Source organism: Equus caballus, chromosome 23 (assembly GCF_041296265.1).
Source record: "Equus caballus isolate H_3958 breed thoroughbred chromosome 23, TB-T2T, whole genome shotgun sequence".
NCBI classification, from domain to species: Eukaryota; Metazoa; Chordata; class Mammalia; order Perissodactyla; family Equidae; genus Equus; species Equus caballus.
In genome coordinates, this window is record NC_091706.1 from 12,817,507 (window position 1) to 12,841,523 (window position 24,017).

General features: G+C 40.1%; 1 protein-coding gene across 12 annotated transcripts in view; it reads left to right on the forward strand.

Moving 5' to 3' along the window:
- Nucleotides 1-24,017, forward strand: part of SLC35D2 (solute carrier family 35 member D2) — a 57,082-nt gene that overhangs the window by 14,780 nt on the left and 18,285 nt on the right. For 6 of the 12 annotated variants that reach the window (XR_011431736.1, XR_011431737.1, XR_011431738.1 and 3 more), the window contains exons 4-8: nt 5,552-5,619; nt 11,701-11,772; nt 12,675-12,743; nt 17,279-17,381; nt 18,677-18,769. Coding sequence is in view for 6 of the 12 variants with exons in the window: in XM_023627047.2 (XP_023482815.2) it covers nt 5,552-5,619; nt 11,701-11,772; nt 12,675-12,743; nt 17,279-17,381; nt 18,677-18,769 (405 nt within the window). In the remaining 6 variants the exon portion in view is untranslated. The remainder of the gene's footprint in view (nt 1-5,551; nt 5,620-11,700; nt 11,773-12,674; nt 12,744-17,278; nt 17,382-18,676; nt 18,770-24,017) is intronic. The other 6 variants (XR_011431739.1, XR_011431740.1, XR_011431741.1 and 3 more) reach the window with 2 other exon arrangements.

The following is a 24,017-nucleotide window of genomic DNA, read 5'->3' on the forward strand; positions in this document are numbered from 1 at the left end:
TGCCATTCCTTCCTGGGAATGTGGAACGGAGCTAACTTGTATTCAAGAGTGCTGGGTGCCAGGCATTAGGCCAGGCATTTAATTCTTAGAGCAGTCCCGTACAATGGGTAATGTTAAATTTGTTATAGTGACATTTGGATTTAAGAAGGTTAAATCAGACTGTCAGTTCCTTGAGGGTGAGGACCTCACATGGCTTGTTCACTGACATGTCTCTAAGGCCTGGAAAAATGCTGGCACCTGGCACTGGATTATTCATCAGGTTGACTAAGCACATGCTTATGGCATCAACAGGGCCATCTACAAAAAGAGAAAAACAAAATGTTGAAGTATATAGAAGGTATTAACCCAGTCATCATGGGAAAAATTGAAATGTTTTAAAATTGTGGAATTTCATCTCTACATAGAGAAAAAGGCATTATATCTGAATATAGTTGAATGAATAATTACCCTTGTAACCATGCCCCAGGTTGTGAGATCAGACCACAAAATCCTCCTAACCAGCTCTTCTGACTTTTGTAATAATAATTTTCTTGCTTTGTAATTTTTCTAAATTTGTTTGCATCCCTGAATTATATAGTTTACTTTTGCCTATTTTTGAACTTTGTATAAAGAGAATCAAATTCTATATATTTTTTTGTATCTTGTTGCTTTCACTTGTTATTATGATGGTAAGATTCACCCATATTGTTGTGTGTAGCTATATTCTTTTATTTTCATTGTATGAATATACTATAATTTACTTACCTGTTTTACGGTTTACGGTAATTTGGGTTGCGTCTAGTTTGGGCACCAGAAAAAGAAAAAGCACTGCTCTGAACGTACTTATAGTTGGATGTCAGTACACATATACTAGTCAGGTAAGGCTGCCATGGCTTGAACAACAGAAGTGTATTTTCTCACAGCTCTGAAGGCAGGAAGTCCAAGGTCAAGGTGCCAGCAGGGTTGGTTTCTGGTGAGAGTTCTCTTCTTGGCTTGTAGACAGCTGCCTTCTCTCTGTGTCCGCATGTGGGCTTTTCTCTGGAGAAGAGAGTGAGATCTCTGGTGTCCCATCCTCTTCTTATAAGGACACCAGTCCTATTGGATTAGGGCCCCTCCCTTCTGACCTCATTTAACGTCAGTTACTTCTAAAGGCCCCATCTCCAAATACATGCACTGGAGGGCTGGAAAAGAATGAATATGAATTTTGAGGCGACACAGTTCAGTCCAAAACAACACATGCGCATGAGTTTCTCTGGGAGGTATATCAAGGAGTAGAATGCTGCTCCTGGGTGTGCGTATCTTCAGCTTTCGTAGACAATGTCAAAGTATTCTCCAAAGGGTTGTACCAGTCCACACTCCTGACGAAAGTGCATCACAGTGCATGTGGCTCCATATGCTAGCCAATTGTTGGTGTGTCGGTCCTTTTAGATTGTGGGAGTCTGGCAGGTGCAGTGACATTTTCTTGACTTTAATTTGCATTTCCCTGGTTACTCATGAGGTTGAGCACCTTTTCATTTTTTAGTGCCGGTTTGGATGTCTTCTTTTGTAAAGTACCTGTTCAGCACTTGTGCCCATTTTTCTATTGGGTTGACGTCTTTTCTTACTGATTCGTGTAGGAGTTTTTAAAAATATTTAATGATAGTCCTCTTGTTAGTTATATGCAGTATTACAGATACATTTTCCCTCTCTGTGGCGTCTCTTTTTATTTTCTTTAGCATGTATTTCTTTATCATGTGTAGGAATCGTAATTTTAAAATAGTTAAATTTCATCAATCTTTTCCTTTATGATTCATCACTGTTTTTCTTATTTAGGAAATCCTTCCTTACTCTGAGGTCATGAAGATATACTTCTAGATAAAAGGTATTTAGGTCTTCAGAGTTAAGTTTTAATCTGCCTGGAGTTGATTTTTGTGTATGATGTGAGGTTAATGTCCAATTTCATTTTTTCCCCAGAGAGCACTCACTTTTCACAGACTCAGTTGACAGGTCTGTCCCTGGTGCTGTGCCACTTGGACCACGCCACTGTGTTCCCATGTGCCGTTCACATATGTGTGCGTCTGTTGCTGGGCTCTCCATGCGTTTTCATTGGTCTCTTTGTGTTGTCTGCACCATAACCACACGGTCTTAATTACTATAGCTTTATGAAAAAGTCTTGCGCTTTGGTGGAGCGAGTCTTTCCTCCTAGTTCTTGGTTCTTCACATTTCTATATGAATGTTAGAAGCAGCTTGTCAAGTTTCAGAAAAAATAACCTTTTGGGATTTTGATTGGGATTGCATTGAAGCTGTAAAGCAGTCTGGGATGAATTGATGTCTTTAAAGTATTGAATCTTTCGAATCCATATGTATAACATGGTATACATACCCCTTCTTTAATTGCCCTCAGTAAAGTTTTATAATTTTCTCTATAGAGTTTATTTTATTTATTTATTTTGAGGAAGATTAGCCCTGAGCTAACTACTGCCAATCCTCCTCTTTTTGCTGAGGAAGACTGGCCCTGAGCTAACATCCATGGCCATCTTCCTCTACTTTATACATGGGACGCCTACCACAGCGTGGCTTGCCAAGCGGTGCCATGTCCGCACCCGGGATCCGAACTGGCGAACCCCGGGCTGCGGAGAAGCAGAACGTGCGCACTTAACCACTGCGCCACCGGGCCAGCATGTAGAGTCTATTTTTTGTTAGATTTATTCTGAGGTACTTCTTTTTTTTTTTTTTGCCGTTGCATGTATATTTTAAAAATACATTTGGAAAATTAGAGGTGCTTATTTTTGTATTTCTTTTGTATATTATTTTTGTATCTGCAAAATAATGGAATATTAATTGTAATTTATTTGTAGTTTTGGATTTTTTCTAGATTCACAATCAGGTCAGCTGCAAAAAAATGACAATTTTGTTTTATTCTTTCCAACATTCTAACTTTTACTTCTTTTCACTTGCCTTGCTGTATAACATAGACCCTTTAGGACGATGTTGGTAGAAATAGTATTACTGGGCATCTTTGATCTTAGAGGGAAAGCTTTTAACATTTCACCATTAAGTATGTTGTTTGCTGTGGGTTTTCTGTAGATACCTTTTATCTGTGTTCTAGTTATCTTTTACTGCATAACTTAGTGACTCAAAACAATAATCATTGTATTATTTCTCACAGTTATTGTGGTTAAGGAATTCAGGAAGTTCTCAACTGGGCAGTTCTGGCTTAGGGCTTCCATATAGTTGCAAACAGACAATGGCAGAGCTGAAACAATGGTGATGCGGTTAGTGCAGCTGGGGGCTGGTCACTCATCTCTCTCTAACTGTAATCTCAGGTCTCTCCATGTGGTCACGCGTGTAGGCTAGTTTGGACTTCCTTACAAAATGGTAGGCTCAGGGGAGTCAGAATGGTTGACAGGCTGGCTGAAGTCTTCAAGGTGAGTGTCCCAGCAAGCAAGACCCAAACTGCATTCCTCTTGATGACCTAGCCTCAGAGGTCACATGGCATCATTTCAGCTGTGCTCTGTTAGTCGAAACAGTGCCATCTAGTTCTAAGAGGAAGGGACATAGACCCTATCTCTGGATGGAAGGGAATGTCAAAGGCACATTTTAAGAGTATGTGGGATGGGAGATATTAGCACAGCCGTCATCTCTGTGGAGTTGTCTGTTTCTCTTGATATTTCTGTCAGGTTTTTGTTTTGTCTTGTTTTTATTTTATGTGTTTTGAGGCTGTTTTGTTAGGTGCCTAAAAATTTAACTAGTTCAGTCTTCTGGGTGATTAAAGTGTTTAATTATATGAGGTGGACCTCTTCTGTTTCATTTCTTTTAGTGTTACCCTGGAAATTACAACAGGCACAGCTAACTTACCACATTCTCAAGTTGAGTAGTAAATGTATCCTTCCCTCAACAATGTAAGGATTTTTCCTCCATTTGCTTCTCCTCCCAACTTATATGCTCTCGTCAGAGCATACTTGGCTTGTCACCAAGTTCTTTAATATTCTATTTAAATCTCACAATACATTTATATTTTCTTTTGAAAAAACCCTTAGTGCTTATTTATATTTACCCACAGATTTACTGCTTCCTTTGTTTTTCTTTCCTTTTTGCATTTCACACTTTCCATTTTCCTCCTGATTGAAGTACCTCGTTTAGAATTTACTTTACTGATGGTCTGCTTAAATTCCTTTAGTTTCTGTTTGTCTGACAAAGTCCAAGTTTTTACTTTGTTTTTGAAAAATATTCTTGTTGAGGGTGGAATTCTAGTTTGGCAGAGCTTTGAAGATGCACCTCTGCTGTCCTCTGGTGCCACTGTTTCTCTCTGGGTTTCTGTGTCCCCTATGGTTTTGGCCTAGGGATTGATTCCTCACTATCTTCCCAGTTATTCCATGCTCTTTTGAAGGTTTTAAGTTATTTTAGCTAGTATTTTTAATTGTCGTCAGCTGGGAGATTAGCACAAATAATGTAGCCCACCGTTACCAGAAACTAGAAGTCACTATTGTTTTTATTTTGAATTATATATATGGAAATAGAGGCAACTGATTCTTTTCAATGCCTAAGACCCTGTGAAGTTGGAACATCACCAGCTGTGTTATTGTTGAGTGATTTGTAGGCTGTTAGCCAGAATGTTGACAAATAAAGGGGAAGATCCTCGATCTTTTAGCCTCTCTTCCGTGTATCTTCTTCCTTGAAGAAATATCCTGATCCTAAAAAATTCTATAACTTTTTTTTTGTAGATGACACATAGTATTTCAAAATCTTTCAAAGGATGTCTTGTCTGAGTTGCATGCTTAGTATCTGTTTAGTGGAAAAAGAAATGTTGGACTCACCTTGATAGCTACAGACTGTTAGATCAGGTAAAAAGTTCTTAAAATTTATTGTTTGAACTTATGAAAGGATATGTATTTTTTCCACTTACAGGAGACTAGGACTTAATGTTTGTCTGTTCCTAACAATCTGTCTCTTGACAATCAGCAAATAATTCAGGAGCTCAGAGTTCAGTAAAGCTAATTCAAGTGAAGGGTACGGTGTTTGACTTTGGTAGCTATTTAATCATTCTAGGCATTTAAAGCAAATAAAGTAACTCCAAAGTAATTTGGCTGGTATACACAACTTTTTGAAAGGGTCACGAACTGTGTGACATTCCAATGAGAGATATGACCCTTTGCCTTTGTCCAGAAAAATGCATATAGGCGAAGATAACAGAAGTTTGAACGCCTCCCAGGCCTCCTGAATCTCATGCATAAACTGTAAATACCCATCTTCAACTCACCAACCCACCAACGGGAGAGGTGCTCTTTCAGAGCGTTCCTTTAGGGAAATAGTGTACTAATGTGGGCAAGGTCAAGATTTCTGTTTCTATCCAGCCCACACCCCCACGCCCTGCCCACCCGTGATTATGGATATCACTGCCCACCTAATTGTTTTGATCACATGGAGGAACTTGTGAATGTTGTTTGGATTCTGGAAAATTCACAGTCATTGCAGGGAAAGGAACTCAGAATGATTTGCTTAGTGATGGGGTGTGAATGTCACCATTTTTATATATGAAGGAAAATGCATTATTGGAGTTCTAAACAAATCTTCTTTCTTTTTTTAATTGAAGCTGTTTCCTTTGCCTCTGCTCTACGTTGGGAACCACATAAGTGGATTATCAAGCACGAGTAAATTAAGGTAGAGTGTGGGGTCGTGGGGGACAAGGTTCTTCCTTTGCTTCTGTTGGTACAAAAGACCAGGTTTGAGTTTTCACGATACTGCTTGGGCTACATATAGGAGAGAGTAATATTGAATAATTTAAGATAATAAGGTAGAGTTTTTACTTTAATTTGATAATGTTTTTAGAAATGTTAAAAGCCAATATTTTTTTCCTTGTGTTTAAGCCTGAGCATACAATGTGAGATCTGTAGAAATCAAAATAAGGGAGATTCACTTACATGCATATGGTTCTGTGTAACTTCTGGTGTCGTCACAGTTTTATAAAAGCAGAATATTCTGTCAGATTTGGTGTACGTCAGATTTGGTACAGGGAAAAATAAATGACAGATGTTATTTTCAAGTGTGTGCCATACACTCCTGAAATTTGCATCTGTATTTATTTTAGGGTCCTTTGATTGACTGCTTTTATTAAAAGTAACTGTACAAAATGAAAATAGAAATGTAAAAAGACCAAGCCGTCCTTTAAATTGGAAAATGTGGTGTGAAATATGTAGCCTAACGAACACACATTAGGATCACCACCTTTGTGACAAAAACGTAAATAATGAGGAAATAAAGTTTGTGCAAAGGGTGACAGAAATGGAGGAAAACCTGTTTGTATGGCGTGGGTGGAGAAGGGGCAGGTTGGAGGTGGACCAGAAGGAGAAGGTGTGTGAACCTGAGAAATGTGAATGGAGGCCTGTCGCCTTTCACTCGTGTTTGGAAGGACAGGTTGTGGGTGTGAAAAACAACAGGTGAAATATTGTTTTTAGTTATATATTTTGGTCGGCTTGTTGTTTCCTTCTGCACGTAGGACAATCAGTGTTCCTCAGATTTGCTTTAAAGCGCCCTGTGGCAAATGTTGTTGCTGTTCCCACGTGTCCTCTTGGCCTGACTGCGTTCACCTGCGCTCTGGGGCCATGGCTTCAGTTAGCACTAACAGCTGCTCCCTCTCCTGTGGGGGTCTCTACCTTGCAGATGAGGCTTGTTTTTTTAGTGATCTTGGAAACATCCTTATTACACGTGTTCTAGAACACTTCTCTACATACAGTGCAGGCTGGGTGAGATGAGGGCTTCTCGGGTGCCATGGGGGCTTTCTGGGAGAAGAGGGGGAACCAGCAAATGACAACTAGGAGGAAGAAGGAAGGAAGATTGCTTATACATGGTGTCATGTGGTGTATTCCTCTATCCCTGTAGTTTCCATAAACTGGTAGTTGGTTCCAGAGGCTTGATCGGAATCAGGTTCAATTTTCCAGGCAATATCAGTTTATTGGTGATGTTGAGTTCTTTCTACTGCATTACCCCACATAATGTTTTATCTCATTTTTAATGATATTAAATTGATCAATTCCACTTTTTAATGATTTTAAGGAGTCAATCTTGTCCCTTCATTAGAAAGTTCCCCATCAATCTTTCACCTAAGGGTTTTAGCATCCATTGATGATCATTGTCTAGATCCATTATTTCATTACAAATTGCAAATTGGTGATTTTCTGACTATGTCACCCTTCCTGTGTGTATTGTCTAAACCTCAATAAATACAAACTTTCACCATTTCACACAGGAAAAGCAGGGTAAAACCTTTGTTTATAAATGTTCACAGTAATAAATTAGTGTCGTGTCACTTTCAATGGTGACCAATGAGAGTGGTTTTTTTGTTTCTTTTTTACTATCATTATGAACTCTTGAGTTTTCATTTATTGATACAGATCCTTTATCAGGTATGTGTTTTGCAAATATTTTCTCTCAGTCGGTGGCTTGTCTTTCCATTTTCTTCACACTGTCTTTCAGAGCAGAAATTTTACATTTTAATGAAGTACCAGTATCTTTTTTTTTGGTGAGGAAGATTGGCCCTGAGCTAAAGTCTGTGCCAATCTTCCTCTGTTTTGTAGAGGATTTTATATTTGGTGGGACACCACTACAGTGTGACTTGACAAGTGTTGTGTAGGTCTGTACCTGGGATGTGAACCTGTGAACCCTGGGCTGCAGAAGCGGGGTATGCAAACTTAACCACTACACCACCGGGCCGGCCCCCCACTATCAATTTTTTCTTTCATGGATCATGGTTTTGGTGTAGTATCTAAAAGCTCATCACCAAACCCAAGGTCACCTAGATTCCCTCCTATTCATTTTCCAGAGGTTTTATAGTTTATATTTTACGTTCAGGTGTATGATCCATTTTGAGTTAATTTTCATGAAAGATGTAAGACCTGTGTCTAGATTCAGTTTTTCGCATGTGGATGTCCAGTTGTTTGAGCACCATTTGTTGAAACAACTGTCCTTTCTTCATTGAATTGTGTTTGCTCCTTTATCAAAGATCTGTTGACTGCGTGGGTTTATTTCTGGGCTCTCTAGTGTGTTCCATTGATCTATTTGTTTCATTACTTTGTTTCAATTCATTAGAGAAATGATTCTTTTGAGGCTCAAATTGTACCATCTCAGGCCAGCGGGAGCCCCTTTCAGTTGGCCCCTGTATTCTGGGGGCTCCAGCAGTCTTTACTTCCTTGCTTTCTGGCACGTGATGTCCCAGGCTTATCTTGGACTTTTCCTGCTATTTCTCCAAGGATCCCCTGGCTATTTCCAGCGTTGACTGAGGCCACAGTCTGGGTGCTGGATATATTTTAAAGGAAGATCTAATACAATATCCTGATGAATTGCATGTGGGATATGAGAGAAAGAAAGGAGAGAAAGATGACTTGATGGTTTCTGCTCTGATGAAGTGGGGGAATGGGATTGCCGTTGATTGGGTCTATACCTGGCAGTAGGATTGCTGGGCCATACGGCTATTTTGTGTTTACGTGTGAGGAACCGCCAAACTGTTTTCCAAAGTGGCTGCAACACTTTATATTCCCACCAGCACTGTATAAGGGTTATAATTTGCCTGCATTCTTGCCAGATGTGTTGTTGTTGTTTTGATGATAGCTATTCTAGTGGTTCTGAGTTGTTCTCTCATTGTGGTTTTGATTTGCCTTTTCCTAATGACTAATGATGTTGAGCATCTGCTTATTGGCCGTTTATGTAGCTTCTTTTGCCTACTTTTTGATAGGATTATTTATCTTTTTATTATTGAGGTATAAGTCTTCTTTATAGATTCTAGAAACAGGTCCCTTATTATATATGATTGCAAAACTTTCTCCTATTTTGTGGCTTGTTTTTTTACTCTCAACAGTGTACTTTGAAGCACAAAAGTTTTAAGTTTTAAAAAATTTAATTAGTAATTAAGGTAAAATATACCTAACATACAATTTACCATTTTGGTGGACTCTCTTTCTTGAGTGTACAGTGCAGGGGCGTTAAGTATGTTCACAGTGTTGAACAACCATCACCACTATGTCCAGAGCTTTTTCATCATCCCAAGCAGAAACTCTGCACCCGTTAAACAGAAACTCCCCATTCCTCCTTGCCCTCAGCCCCTGGTAACCTTTATTTTACTTTATGTCTCTATGAATTTGCCTATTCTCGATATTTCATATAAGTGAAATCATATAATATTTGACCTTTTATGTCTGGCTTATTTTGATTAGCATAATATTTTCAGGGTTCATCCATGTTGTAGAATGTATCAGAATTTCATTCCTTTTTAAGGCTGAATAATGTTCTGTTGTATGTATATGTCATGTTTTGTTTATCTATTTATAAAGGTTTTAAATTTTGATAAAGTCTGATTTATCTGTTTTTTCTTTTGTTGTTTGTGCTTTTGATATTATATCTCAGAAGACTTTGCCTAACCCAAGGTAGTGAAGATTTACTCCTATGCTTTCTTCTAAGAGTTTTAGCTCCTCTGTTTAGGTCTTTGACACATCTTGAGATAGTTTTTTATACGTGGTATGAGGTAGGAGTCCAAATTCATTCTTTTGCATGTAGATGTTCAGTTGTCCCAGCACCATCTGTTGAAAAGACTGGTTTTTTCCCCATTGTATTTTCTAGGCACCCTTGTTGAAAAGTAAATGACTATAATTGTAAGGAGTTATTTCTTGATTCTCAGTCTTATTCCACTGATTATATGTCTATCCTTAAAACAGTACTAGGTAGTACTGATTACTGTAGCTTTGTAGTAGGTTTTGAAATTGGCTTTCTGGTTTCCTTGTATTTCCATATTAATTTTAGAATCAGCCTATCAATTTCTGGGGAAAAAAGCCAGCTGAAGTTTTGAGAGGGATTGTGTTGAATGTGTAGATCTATCTGGGGCATCTTAAGCCTTCTGATCCATGAACATGGAATATCTTTGTATTTGTTTAGGTCTTCTTTAATTTCTTTTAACAGTATTTTGTAGTTTTTAGTGTATAAGCCTTAGACTTCTTTTGTTAAATTTATTCCTAATAATTTTGTTCTTTTTTATGCTATCATAAATGGAACTGCTTTAATTTTCTTTTTGGGTTGCTCATTGCTAGTGTACAATTGATGTTTTTATATTCATTTTGTTTTCTGCACACTTGCTTAACTCATTAGTTCTGGTAATTTTTTTTTTTAAAGATTTTATTTTATCCCTTTTTCTCCCCAAAGCCCCCCGGTACATAGTTGTATATTCTTTGTTGTGGGTCCTTCTAGTTGTGGCATGTGGGACGCTGCCTCAGCGTGGTCTGATGAGCAGTGCCATGTCCGCGCCCAGGATTCGAACCAACGAAACACTGGGCCGCCTACAGCGGAGCGCGCGAACTTAACCACTCGGCCACGGGGCCAGCCCCAGTTCTGGTAATTTTTTAGTGGATTCCTTGGGAGTTTTTATGTATATGTCATCTGCAAATAGAGATAACTTTATTTCTTCCCTTCCAAACTGGATTTTTTTTTTTCCTAATTGCCCTGTCTAGAACCTCATGTACAATGTTGCACAGATGTCGGGGGGACAGCAAACATCCTCGTATTATTCCTGATCTTAGGGGGAAACATTCAGCTTTTCCTTTAAGTATGTTAATTATATTTACCTGCTTTTAAAAGTCATCATCTAAAAATGTTTTTTAGTTAATTGAAAATAATAAGACTTTTTTTTTGCTTACTTTGAAAAAGGCAGTTCAAACCAGCCTCATAAGACATCTTTAAGTGTGGATATAAAAAGTTCCTGAAAATTCTTTCCGCACCTGCTCTCTGGTTGTAGAGTCATTGATAATGTGAAACCCCTGCTCAGCTCTGGTTAGGAGGAGCTGGCCACTGTCCCTCCTGGCGAAGGGTCTGACTCTCCTTCCCCAGGTCACCATCGTCTCAGGGCCACTTCTGGAAGCAGATGAAAGTAGCCTCTTCTAGCCCTGACAGGCTGTTGGGCTTTGCATTGACCTGTGTCCTGGCATCTCTGGGTTTTGAGAGTGGGTGAAAGGTTCTTAAGTATTTTTTAAGGCATTGAATGTAACGTCATAACATACAGTTTGTGGGAAAAATCATCTGTAATTCTATCCTCTAATACACTTTTAAATATTCATTTCAGTCTTTTCCCCTATATAGAATGTACATATACAGCTGTAGACTCTATGTAGTTTTGTGTCCTCTTTGATTTATTTAATATTTATTTTAATATTCATTTTCCAATACTGGTAAAGTTTTATACTATAGAATTATATGTATAATGTTTCCTCAAGTGGGTTTCTCTTAATTTAATCATTGCCTGTTGTCAGGCATTTGGTTGTTTCTGATGTTTTCCCAAAGACCGCACTGCAGTGAACACTTTGTGCACAGGATTTTGTCTTTCCTTTGGATGATTACCTTAGGATACGTTTTCCAGCAAGAAATAATCAGGTCCAAGGTGAGGGACATTTAGTGACTGTTGATATGTAGTCCCAACTTGATTTGCCAAAGGGTGTGTTGGTTTACATTATGAACTAGTTTTAGCACAATCTTTGTAGTAGTTGGATAGTATGATGTTTTAAATTGCTTATAGGTGAAAGTGGCATGAAATTATTTAATCTCCTTTTCTTTTTATTATTTAATGTGATTTGTTAGTGGTATATGTGAGAATTAAGGTTAATTCCTTAAGTTTAATTTGGGAAATTAGTGGGCTTAGTTAAAAATGTAAAACATGTTAAAAAAGTACTTGTTGTCTGATGTTATTGTACTTGAATCTTTTCCTGACAGCTTGCCGATGTTCACCGTGCTCAGGAAATTTACCATTCCACTTACTTTGCTCCTGGAAACCATCATACTCGGGTGATTTTTCTTTTTCGTCTATTCCTGTGGTGTCCTCTCCTCCCTCCCCTGAATTATTTTTACCTAGCAAATTCTCAGCATCGAGTCATCTTTCCAAATCGTTGATTTGAATTGCTAGTAGCAGTTGTTTAAGGACAAATGTTTATTCACCTAAAAGCAATCTCCTGTTTCTATGTTTTCCTAAGAACTTAATAAGTGATTTTTTAATTGTAATTTTACATTAGACAAATAATACATATTTGTGGTAGAAATTTATGAAAAAAACAAGCACCCCAAAACAGATATAAACCTGTTTCCTGAGCCAGATGTAATACACACTGATTAGGAATACAGAGGGAAAATTGTCCATGTAGACATGTAAGATGGGAATGCAGAAAACCAGGGAAATCCATTGTGATGCAATGATTATAATGTAACATCAGAATAAGTTGATTTTATAGTGTTGGTTTAAAAGTTTCTCATGAGGATATTTAGGCTGACATATAAAAACATGATTCTTGATTTTGCTGTGAAGATTATATAACAATGAAATTTGGATGATGGCCCGATGTTTTAAGTCCTATATTGAATTTTATCTTAATCTTTGTAGGCTTGACATGAGTACACTCAGCCTAGACCTACCAGCGGTAGCTCTTCTGCATTTCATCCCAGCATCTGTGTAGTGAGAACAGAGAAATAAGTTTATAATTAGATGAAGACAACTGCTTAAGAAATAAAGTAAATTTGGTCTGGCACTTAGAGACTTTAGTGCTTTCTCTATGTAAAGCATTGTCCCTTAGATTTTAGCTATAAAGCTGTTAACAATGTCTATTTTTAGTTTGTTTAAAAAATATAATCCATATTTTTTCCTCTCTTCCTCTTCTCCTTATTTGTGCATCCATCCATCCATTTATTTATTACAGGAAACAGTATTCCGTGAACATCATTGTCAGTGTCTTTGCCATCATTCTTGGTGCTTTCATAGCCGCTGGGTAAGACTTTGGACTGTTTCTGCTCAATAACTTCTTTGTGTCTTTGACAACAGGCCCAGCCCCATCCTCGGTTTTCGTTTTCCATCTGGCTGCAGTTGAATTGAGCAGCCAAGAGACAAAGCTGTTGATGTTAGTTGAATCCCCAGGTGTTCTTGTGAAAGTCAAACCGGATTCCAAGTTGGCCATTTCTGAGAACATAGAAAGAGAGCATTACAAGATACTAATACAGCTTTTTCTTCATAAAAAGGAGTGAACTGTTTACTTTTATTACTGAATGTTTGTCTTCAAAATAAAAAATTTACTTGAAAAATTCTTAGGCATTTGATCAAGCAGAATAACAGATTTATAAAGCCTTTGTATAAGGATTTATTTCATTATCCTGTGATGCCTTAGCAGTCATTATTTCCAAGGGTGGAATACTCTCAGGACCTGAGCCAATACCAGTGCATGACTACTGTCTTATCCATTGATCTGCAGGACCAGGAATGCAGACTCCAAGTTTGCTTTTGAAAGCAGGCACTCAGACTCCTGTCTTGGATAGCACAGTGGTTAAGGCACGCGGGCAGTTACATTCCCTGGGTTCAAACTTAGCCTTCCCTTGCCAGCTGTTTCTCAGCCTCTCTCTGCCTCAGCTTCCTCATCTGTTAAGATGGTAACAGAAAAGAAAAACCTACCTGAATAAAGGGAAGAAAGAAAAGGTTGGAGGAATTTCCGTTAAATTGATTTCCTTAACTCTTCAGAAGCAAGAGTTCTGGATCATTAATTACAAATTAAATAAGGGTGTAGGCCACAGAGCCAGGCTGTCTGGATCTTCGTCTAGTCTCACTCACTAGCTAATAACCAGGCACAAGCTATTAACCTCCGTGGGCCCCAGTTATTTCAACTGTAAAGTGGCGATTATTCTAGAATGGCATCCACCTACTTAGGTCATTGTGAGAATTAAATGAGATAATAATAAACTAGGGTTTATGCTGGTATGAGGCCAAGTTCAACAGAAACACATTGAACATTTGCTGTATGCTGGGCATTGTTCAGGTACTGGGGAGTCCAGCAGTGAACAAAACAGACAAGAGTCCTTGTGTTCACGGAGCTTACATTCTATTCAGTGGAGACAGACAGTAAGCAAAAGAAATGTTAAAAAATATAGCATGCTGGATGGTGACAGATATTAGCAAAAACAGTGATGTTTCTTATTATTATACAGGCATGTAGTCCCTGGCCTAGACTAAAATTTGTAATGTATGTTTTCTTTTTTTTTTCTTAATATCTTTTCTTCCTTCCTTCCTTCCTCCCTCCCTCCTTGCCTCCCTTTTATTGCAGTAACATTGGTTTATATGTTTAATCATTATATTTTATCATTTTATTTTGATTTCTGTGTAGGTTACATCATGTTCACCACCCAGAGACTAAGTACAATCCATTACCACACACATGTGCCTAATCACCCCTTTCCCTCTCCTGCCTCCCCTTTCCCTCTGGTAACCACCAATCCAATCTCTGTTTCTATGTGTTTGTTGTTGTTTTTATCTTCTACTTATGAGTCAGATCATATGGTATTTGATTTTCTCCCTCCGACTTATTTCGCTTAGCGTAATACCCTCAAGGTTCATCCATGTTGTCACAAATGGCCAGATTTCATCATTTTTTATGGCTGAGTAGTATTCCATTGTATATATAAACCACATCTTCTTTATCCATTTGTCCCTTAATGGGCACCTAGGTTGCTTCCAAGTCTTAGCTATTGTGAATAATGCTGCAATGAACATAGGGGTGCATGTGTCTTTACACATTTGTGTTTTCATTGTAATGTATGTTTTCATTCGTGGCTTCCTCTTCCCCAGTCCTAGCTGTGGCTGAGTACAGCCCCTTGAAGGCTGGCCTCCATGCTGTCGCTCTGTGCTCCGTCTTTCTGGTATGGTACCAGTGTAGACGTTACAGCACTTAGAGCCTGTTTTCGTCATGAAGACTTTGTTCAAATGAAATTATATGAGTAAAGTGGCTAAAAAACAGTGGTGCTCTGTTGAAGGTGCCTTCCTCCCATATGCTCTGGGTCTCCCCTGGGCAGCCTCTCTCTTTTAGGTTTCTTAGTGCTCAACTTGGAAACCACTGACTTAGAGCCAGTTGAAGATTTGTAGAAAACATGGTTTATAAAAGTATCTAAGTGTTTGGTTTGGAATGGCCCTTCAGATGCTGGCTATGTGGAAGCACTTTTCTAGAACCAGTCCATAGAAATTAACATATGTGACACTTGAATGAGCTGAAAGGGTAAATAGTGTTTCCTAAACTTTTACCCAAGAGCCGTCTTGGAATGGTAGTTCTCGACTTTCCCTTCCTCAGCACCCACAGAATGGAACTGTCCTGGTGGGTGACTAGTACAGTTCTAGCTGCAGGCCAGCTGTGACTGCACCTTTCTCTCCTCTGAGTCAGGTTAACCTATTCAAATGCAGGTAACTGCAGAATGGACTCAGTTGGATGAGTTGGTTTGTGCTCCTGTAACAAACAGCCCGCATGTCTCAGTGGTTTCACATACCACATGTATTCTGCTCACACCACACATGCAAACCAGCATTGGTGAATGCTGCGGGGGTGCTCTGCTCATCGTAGCTACTCAGACCCAGGCTGATGGAACTCCTGCGTCAAAGGGGACTTCCTTACACGTCCGGGTGGGAAGAGAACATGGGCAATCGTGTACTGACTCTTCAGGCTTTTGCCCAGAAGTGACATGTGTTACTTCCTCTTGCATTTTGTTTGACAAAGCAAGTCGCATATCCAGAAAAAGTTGAAAGAGAATGTCTGTGAACGGCCCTGAATGACAACCACAAGGCTTAACCATGAATCTGCTCTCACTTATGAAACAAGTAAATTCCTCTCAAACTCTGTGCTTTCATGACTGGCCTAAACAGATGGCTGTTGGGAGCTCTTGGCCCTGAGGGGGAGGGCTGAGAACTCTGGAATTCCCCTCGGCTGCGGGGAGGTGAGCCGTGCCTCCTTTCCATTCCCCTAGAAGCCGGGCTTTTTCTGCTTATTCAGCTCTTTCCATTTTCGGGAATAGGAGACTTCCCGCTCAGCCCAATGTGGGGAGGCGAGAGGTTTGGAAAAGGTTTTTTTTTGAGAGATTCTATTTTTGTGATTGAGCTAGTGAATTCTGAGTCATGAGGATCTAAACTTAATTTACGTCCTCACAAATATGCTGGTAGATGATAATGCTAGTGGAGGCCTCAAGCAAAATCGGGTTTAATTTGTGTTCAGATTTTGATGCAATTTTTGCCTATTTCCTTCTCTTTGATTAGAAATAATCTTATTTTGATATTGAAGGGATCAAAATATGCCGCTTTGGCATAAGCATTATTTTGAGCTGAAGGCACTTGACACTTAACAGATGTGGGAAGAGTTCTTTGCCCTTCCCTTCTCTGCCTAGAGGCAGACCATAAATTTCCCTTTGTGAAGGTGTCCCCCTCTCCCGCACCAGGAATGGGAACGCAGTTCCTATCACCCAGGACAGAGTCTGCATAAACAAACTTCACTAAAATAACCCTTACCTTCCATTAGATTCCCCCATATATTTCCTAGTCCCTTGCCCATAATTTATTTGTTCCTCAAAACCCAAACCTTCTTCTTTGTTAAAATGGCATATAAGCCCCAGAGTCTAACTGCTTCTTTGAGTCTTACTTCTTTTCTGTGAACTCCTGTGCATGTAAGATATTTAATACAATTTGTATTCCATTTTTCCCATTAATCTGTCTATTGTCAGTTAAATTTGCAGGCCCCCATGTAGTGAGCCTAAGAGTGTGGAGGTAGCATTCCTGACAGTGTATGTTTATGAGTTGCGGTGTGGGGCTATACTGTCTGCAAGGTCAGGTGCGGGTGCACAAATCCTGCCGTGGCCCAGCTGTTGTTGTGTCTTCTCCCAATGCCTTATCCCCCCAGACATTGTCGTACTAGTGTTATTTATTTAAAAAGGAAAGCAAAGAGAAGGTGCTTCAAAAGAATGGGAAGAAGGGAGCCTGAGAGGAGTTGCAGAGAAGGAATGGATCCCTGCCTCGCCTTGTTCATGGGCAGGGTGCTAGGGGTGCTGGTGGATGAGGTGGCTATTTGGGCACCAGATGGAGGTGCCAGTTCCTCATTCACCCCTACTGCCCCTCACTGCCCAGCTGTCCCCACACGGCTGTCCCCTGGGGATGCCCTGTTTACTGCCATGAGCAAAGCCACTGAGTGGGTTGAACAAATTACTGCCCTTAGGAAAGCAGCTCCCCAATTATTATGCTGATTTATCAGTTAGCAAAGAAACAAAGGAAGATGGTTAATGTCCCTCTGGTTTTAAACCGTTCAGGATTAAGTTGAAGCCACCTGATGGCCTAGTTATGTTTTTGTCTGGAGGCAAAGCAGAGGAATTACCCATTCTCCACCACAGAGGGGGAAATGCGCCAGAGAAAGGGTAGTTACCGGCATCGCAAATGGATTTGATTAGGGAAAAATAAACAGGCCAAGCTGTGAGTTTCTGAACAATCCTCTTCCTCTTGTGTTCTTCCTCCCAGTTCTGACCTTGCTTTTAACTTGGAAGGCTATATTTTTGTGTTCCTGAATGATATCTTCACAGCAGCGAATGGAGTTTATACCAAACAGAAAATGGACCCAAAGGTACCAGATCTTCACTCCTATGGCTTTTAGGCTTTGTCCTCTGGCCCCTGAAATTACATGAAAAAATAAAACAAATTTGTAAGGTTGGCATGTCATTTAACTTCTATAATATGATCTATAAATTACTAATTTCTTTTCAGTTATCTTGTCTGTGTAGGTTCTCGTTACTCCTTGTCTTGCAAAGTTTTGGATGGAAATTAAGGTAGGAAGGGAAAAGATGCCACTACTTTAGGTGCACAATCAGAATATATAAAAAGAGGGTTATTCTGAAAAGCAAATTAAAATTAAAACAGGATTTTATGATTATCATCAATGACCAAGGTGAAGTCAGGGGTATTCTGAGAACAGCTCTGTTTTGGAGTCTGGAGACGTGGGTGACAGAAACAATACAGATTTTGCTACTTGTCATTGTGACTTTGAACCTTAAATTCTCCAGACCTCAGTCGCTTCACCTCTGGGATGCGGTGACTGGAATGGGTCATCTGTAAGGTCCTGTCCAGCAGTCAGCGCCTCTCCCGGTCGTGGGGGGCTGGTGGGCACGTGAGCCTCTCTTCCGTGTAGCTGCCTCCGTATGGAGGCCCCAGCCCTCCCCCCCTCCCCCAGCTCTTCCGGAAGCTCTGGAGGATGAGCCAGATGTCTGTTTCTTTGTCCCAGGTTCTTTGTGTTGAGTGAGGGAGCTCCCTCTGACAGGCAGGCTGACTTCTACGAGCTGTTTTTTGTCAGCACTGTTTTTTTCTGCATGACTGTTTTTTAATGGTGGCAGTTTTACAAAACAGATTTGTTGCTTTTTGAGAATCACAATGTGTCACCTTTTATGGGAAGTGGTGGAGCCACTTTAATGAAAAGTCAGCTTATGCAAGGTTGGAAAACAAGATGCCTGGTGTTTGAACCCTGCTGCTCTTTCACAGAGAGAGCAGATGTTTTTAAGGAGTTCTGTTTATATTAACATTTTTAATGTTCCTTATTTTGTTCCCGATTTCTCATTTTGAATAGCATGCTTTAAAAAAAAAAAATCAGTGGGGGCCACAGCCATGCTGTGGTAGGCATCCCACATATAAAGTAGAGGAAGATGGGCACAGATGTTAGCTCAGGGCTAGTCTTCCTCAGCAAAAAGAGGAGGATTGGCGGTGGATGTTAGCTCAGGGCTAATCTTCCTAAAAAAAAAAAAATCAGTGAGAATGTTAAGAGATGGGTGGAACCTTGGAGGCCATCCATCTCCATCCCTTTTATCTGTTGTTTTTGTGTAAAAAAACACATTTGTTTCTGTGGGTGAGGGGTTTTCTTTGTCTTCTCAGGAGCTGGGGAAGTACGGGGTGCTCTTCTACAACGCCTGCTTCATGATTGTGCCCACTCTCGTCCTCAGCGCCTCCACAGGGGACCTGCGGCAGGTGAGCGTCCCGTCTGCACACTCTTAGTTAGCCGTCTTTGAAAATGTTAATGTTTAACCTTTGGTACTCGTGGAAATAAACATAAACGTAACTGGGGTGACAGGAGGGCACATGGAAGGAAGATGCTTGCCATCCCAGGCACAACTGTGGCCCTGTCCTCGCGTTGGCGTTTATCCTCAGACATGTGCGTGCAGCAGGAAGGAGTCACGGGAACTCCAGACTTGAAGCTTTCTGGAAACAACAACAATACAAATAAGAAAAATTTAAAAATGGAGTCCTCTCATCCCCCTTTGCTGATGTAGGGATCCTGGGAAAACTGACTTAGAAGGGGATTTTGATAGTTTAAAAAATGGATTTATTTATTTATTACCTTTTTTATGGACATTTTGAATCATACAGTAGAGAGAATAATTTAATGGACGCTGATGTAGCTGTCAGCTGGCTTTGACCTTTTCATCGTTTCACTATCCTTACTTCCTCTATCCCCATTCGCTTTCACTTTTTTTCCCCTGGAGTATTTTAAAGAAAATCCCAGATATCATGGAATTTTGCCTCTAAATATTCCAGGATCTACATTTGAATTTTGAGAAATGTTGTTCCTTTGGTGTTTGCCCTACTCGCCTCACCTGCTGCACACTCCTGAGAGATTAAGAAAATGGTGAATAAGTAGAGAGGTGGGGGCCCAGCTGGAGGGGGCAGAGGCCGTTGTCTCAGGAAGGCTCAGTGTTCACTCATCGCATTTGCCGTGGCCACCTGGAGTCTGCCGGCCCCTGCCGAGCCCTGCTTCTTCAGAGAGCTGCCGGCCACACCACCAGGAAGACTTTTGCCTGAATCTCAGGGAGATGTTTAAGTTCATGTGGGAAACTAGATGTGCTGGGCAAAATCCTGGTCCACTGTGGCCTCCACCCACAGAACCCGCCCAAGCTGGCTGGGCAGCCCCTTCTCAGTGCTGGCCCGGACTGGGGCTTTAGGCAGGCCAGTGCAGCAGGCGTTTACCTGCCATGGGCAGTATTTCTGTGTTCACAGTCAGCATGGTGGTGTGATGCACACTGGCTGAGAGCCAATCCCATTTGTAGCCTTTAGGGGTTTGGATGACTTTGGAAGGCTGCGGGCTCCTGTGCACTCCTGGGGGGATGTGAGGGTTTATTCTTCTTTCTCAAAACTATACTTTCTCACATGTACAATTCCTTTCTGAAAGATGGAGCAGCAGAAGGGCTTAGCAGCAGCAACCCCAGAGGTAAACAGCCATGTCCACATGTTTATACTGAAAACTACCAGGAAACACCAGTATTGATAAAGAACCCTCGTGTGTGACCCTGGGCCCTGCTATTAATTCAGAGTGTTGGAAGTGTAGGGGAGGAAGACATTTCCTCTACCCACTCTGGGTCCTTCTGGCTGGACAATGAATTAAATTCACATGAGACAGAATAACAGGAGAAAATCACACAAAGCTTTATAACAAGTATACATGGGAGAGACCCAAGAAAACTGAGCAACACACCAAAATGGCGGAAGCTCTCCCCTTAAATACCAGCCTTAACTAAAGACAAAGGAGGATGTTGGGGGTGGGGGCAGCCAGTTATAGGAGATTACCAGAAAAGCACAGTAAACAAGGGTAAGGTTATTGTGCAGATTTAAGTCCTTGCCTTCTGCATTGATAAAAGTTTCTAGAGGTAAGGTCATTCCTGCTTCTTGCTGGTACAGAGAGGGAGACACCTTCACAGATGGAGATTTCCCTTATTAATGTAAATGTCTCTTACAAAGGGTAACTTCTACTTCTCAGAGTTTCTCTCACGTCTGCAGTTTTTAAAAGTAACCAGCCCCAAATAATCCTCATGCCAAAGAGACATATCTTGGGGTGGCCAATTCCAGTCTCCCACAGAAGCTAGAGCAGGCACCCTACAGCTCTCTGGTAGTAATGAACAGGACATCTGAAAACACAATATTCATTTTTCAGCTACCGTCAATTGATTTTAAACCAATTCAGTGTCATTACATATGACATATGATGTTACATAAAGTGAAATAAAGAACCCTCAATGAAGTAGTCCTAGTGGCTTACCTCATTATCGTAGAAATGTGGGGTTTTTTGAAGTCACTGGAGTTCATCAGTTCTGAAATTCTGGTACTTTATAGCTGTTTCAGCTATTTATTTATTTCCAGAAATAGATATCTAGAAACTCCTAAGAACTCTTAGAACACCTGATTGGAACTAAAACATATTTCTCCATAGGAACAATTTTATGAATGGCATAGTGACCAAAAACTGAATTTTAGGTACATTATGACTAAACTAGATGATACATCTTTTTAATAATTTATAGCATTGTTTTGTAAGAATATGTGTTCCCACATCCAGATCATTGACTTATGAACTTGTAGTGGGTGCTTCTGAAGTTGCTGCCTGCCTGTAATGATTATCACCCAGAATTATTATACTTTCTTATACGATAGTAAAAATAAGAGTAGCTGGTATTTGTTGAGGATTGTTCTATCAGACATCAAAGCATTGTGCATGAACTGTCTCATCCTGCTCCTGCAACACCCTCTGAGGAGGAGGTGCTGCTGAGATCCCTGTTCCCCAGAAGGAACCTAGGGCCCCACGTTTCAACATCTTCCCAAGGACAGTCGGTGATGGATCCGGGCAGTCGGCTCTGGAACACATCCTCTGCTGTAATCTCAGTGGTTTTATTTGTATATGAAAAGTGTTTCTTTCTTGCACGTATGAAAAACTATAACCTATCACATGTTGACGAAAATAATCCATGACCAATTTATAAATGAAAATTTGGGTGAGTTTATTCTGAGCCAAAATCTGAGGACCATGGCCCAGGGCCTTCCTTCCCAAAGGAAGGAAGGGCACCAAAGAAGTGGAATGTACAGAGTGGTTATATAACCCCAAAGAGGATGTTTCACAGATGATTGAAATGGCCCTTTTACAGTAGTCGTGAGGTTCCTCTGTTTGCACAGTGATTGATGGGCACAGCAGGTAGTAGGTCTGCTGTCTCGGTGGACACAGCAGGTGGCAGGTCTGGGTGGTCAGAGGTGAGTGCAGCAATCAGTTCCTAGCCTAAGGAAAGATGGTTATCCCTAAGGAAATGCCAATGGCGGGGGGGGGGGGGGGGGGGGGGAGTTGCACCTTTATCTTAAGGCCATTTGGTCTTGTATTTGGGACATAGCATATGCTTAAGCAGATGTACAATGCATGCTCAATGGTCATGTCAGGCCCTTTTGGAAAAAACAAGGTCAGACCGAATTAGGTTTACACCAAATGGCTTCCTCTTATACTCCAATATATCCTATTGCTTGCCATTTCTATTTGTCACACATGTATCTTAGAAAGTACAAGAGGCCTGGCATATACTTTAACGTATTAAATTGTGGTGCTCTAGGAGAATATTATGCTCCTATTCTGGCTGGTGGTACTAGAATATCTCAATATTTACTCTGTCTGACTTCTTCCATTTGACCGGACTCCTATGATTTCAAATAAAAGTTCCTATAAGTACCTTAGAGCCCTGGCTGTGATTATGGTTCACTGAAATTCCAGGTGGATCAGAGCTAAATATATAGATTTATTTAAAAGTCTCTAAGAAAAATTATAATTAGAAAAATGGAATATATTTATGACTGTAAGGAAGGCTGTCTGTGAAATGACAAAATACTTAAGTCAAAGTTAAAAACTCTATTTTAATTTAAAGCTCTTGTATGATAAGAGATGCCAAAAGATACGGGACACTTTCTGTAATGTAATCAGTAATGAAAATAAACTCTGTAGAAAAAATGGTGAGATTTTCCCTACTGACATTGATCCACTCTGTGTTCATTGAATCAGGACAAACTTCTTCAGGTGGTCACTTTTAACATGGCTGAATCCATTTTTAGATTGTGCACCAAATGCAATAAAGAGGCAAATTTATGTAATTAGTGTGTTAGGCTGCAATATAAAATTGCATTTTATTTGCTAAGTTTGGTTTGCTTGTACCAAAAGTTGTTTGATGAATTACAGTGAAATGTTACCTTCTCTCCTTAACAGAGGGAGTTCTTGGGTGAGTCGTTTATCCTGGTTGACTGGAGAGCACCAGAGATGGTGCTGAGATGCGTGTGTGTGACCCACAGCCCTGGGCTCACACCTGGACCTTGGCCTTAGACAGTTAGTAGATCTGGTAACAGCACCTGGACTCTGACAAGTCAGCGATGTCAGCAACTCTTGTTACCAGATGAGGCCCCTGGAAAATCCTCAGTCGGTGAACTTTGTTTTGTCATTTGAATCACTACAATAGGTTCAGTGTACATTTAGTGTATTACAGTTGATGAACAGGGACAGATAATGGGACTTTTTTTAATTAAAAAAATCTATAAATGCAAAATGAAAAAGATTCACACTCCAACATACTTTTACAGCAATGTAGTAAGTCTCCAAGAAGAATTACTTTATTGTTATTCATCTTTAATTATTTTCTGTTTTAAATTAAATGTCATGCTACATTATTTTTTAAAATGCCACCAGCACAGCCTCATCATTACTAAAGAAACAAAACTGAAATCTGTCAAAATTTAGATGGGCAAAGAATCCAAATACTTCTATGAAAATTACTAAATAGCGCTCAATGGTCTGTGTGGTATCAGGAATATATATATGTATGTTTACTGTTTATGTAAATGCTTCCAGGTCTTTGAGTAAATAAATGTTTTTCTACCCTTGGTTGAAGTTTCGGGCATATGGTTTTCTCTTGTTCCCGATTGTATTTTAATTTCAGACACAGAGTGTTTTCCATAGTTGTTGTTTGGTGTTTTGTTTTTTGGGGTTTTTTTTGAGGAAGTTTAGCCCTGAGCCAGCATCTGCCACCAATCCTCCTCTTTTTGCTGAGGAAGACTGGTTCTGAGCCAACATCTGTGCCCATCTTCCTCTACTTTATATGTGGGACGCCTGCCACAGCATGGCTTGACAAGCGGTGCATAGGTCTGCGCCTGGGATCCACACTGGTGAACCCCGGGCTGCTGAAACTGAGTGCTTGAACTTAACGGCTGCGCCACTAGGCCGGCCCCAGTTGTTTGGTTTTGATCTTCACCTCAGCATGAACTGTCTTGGATGTTTTCTGTTCCTTTGATTGGCTTGAGGCTTGCCAGTAAGACAGATTTATATTTACTATATTTCTTCTTTTACAAGTAAGCATTAAAGAAAAAAAGCTTTATGATGGAAACTTTCAAACCTATACAGAAGGAGAGAGAATAGTATAATAAACCC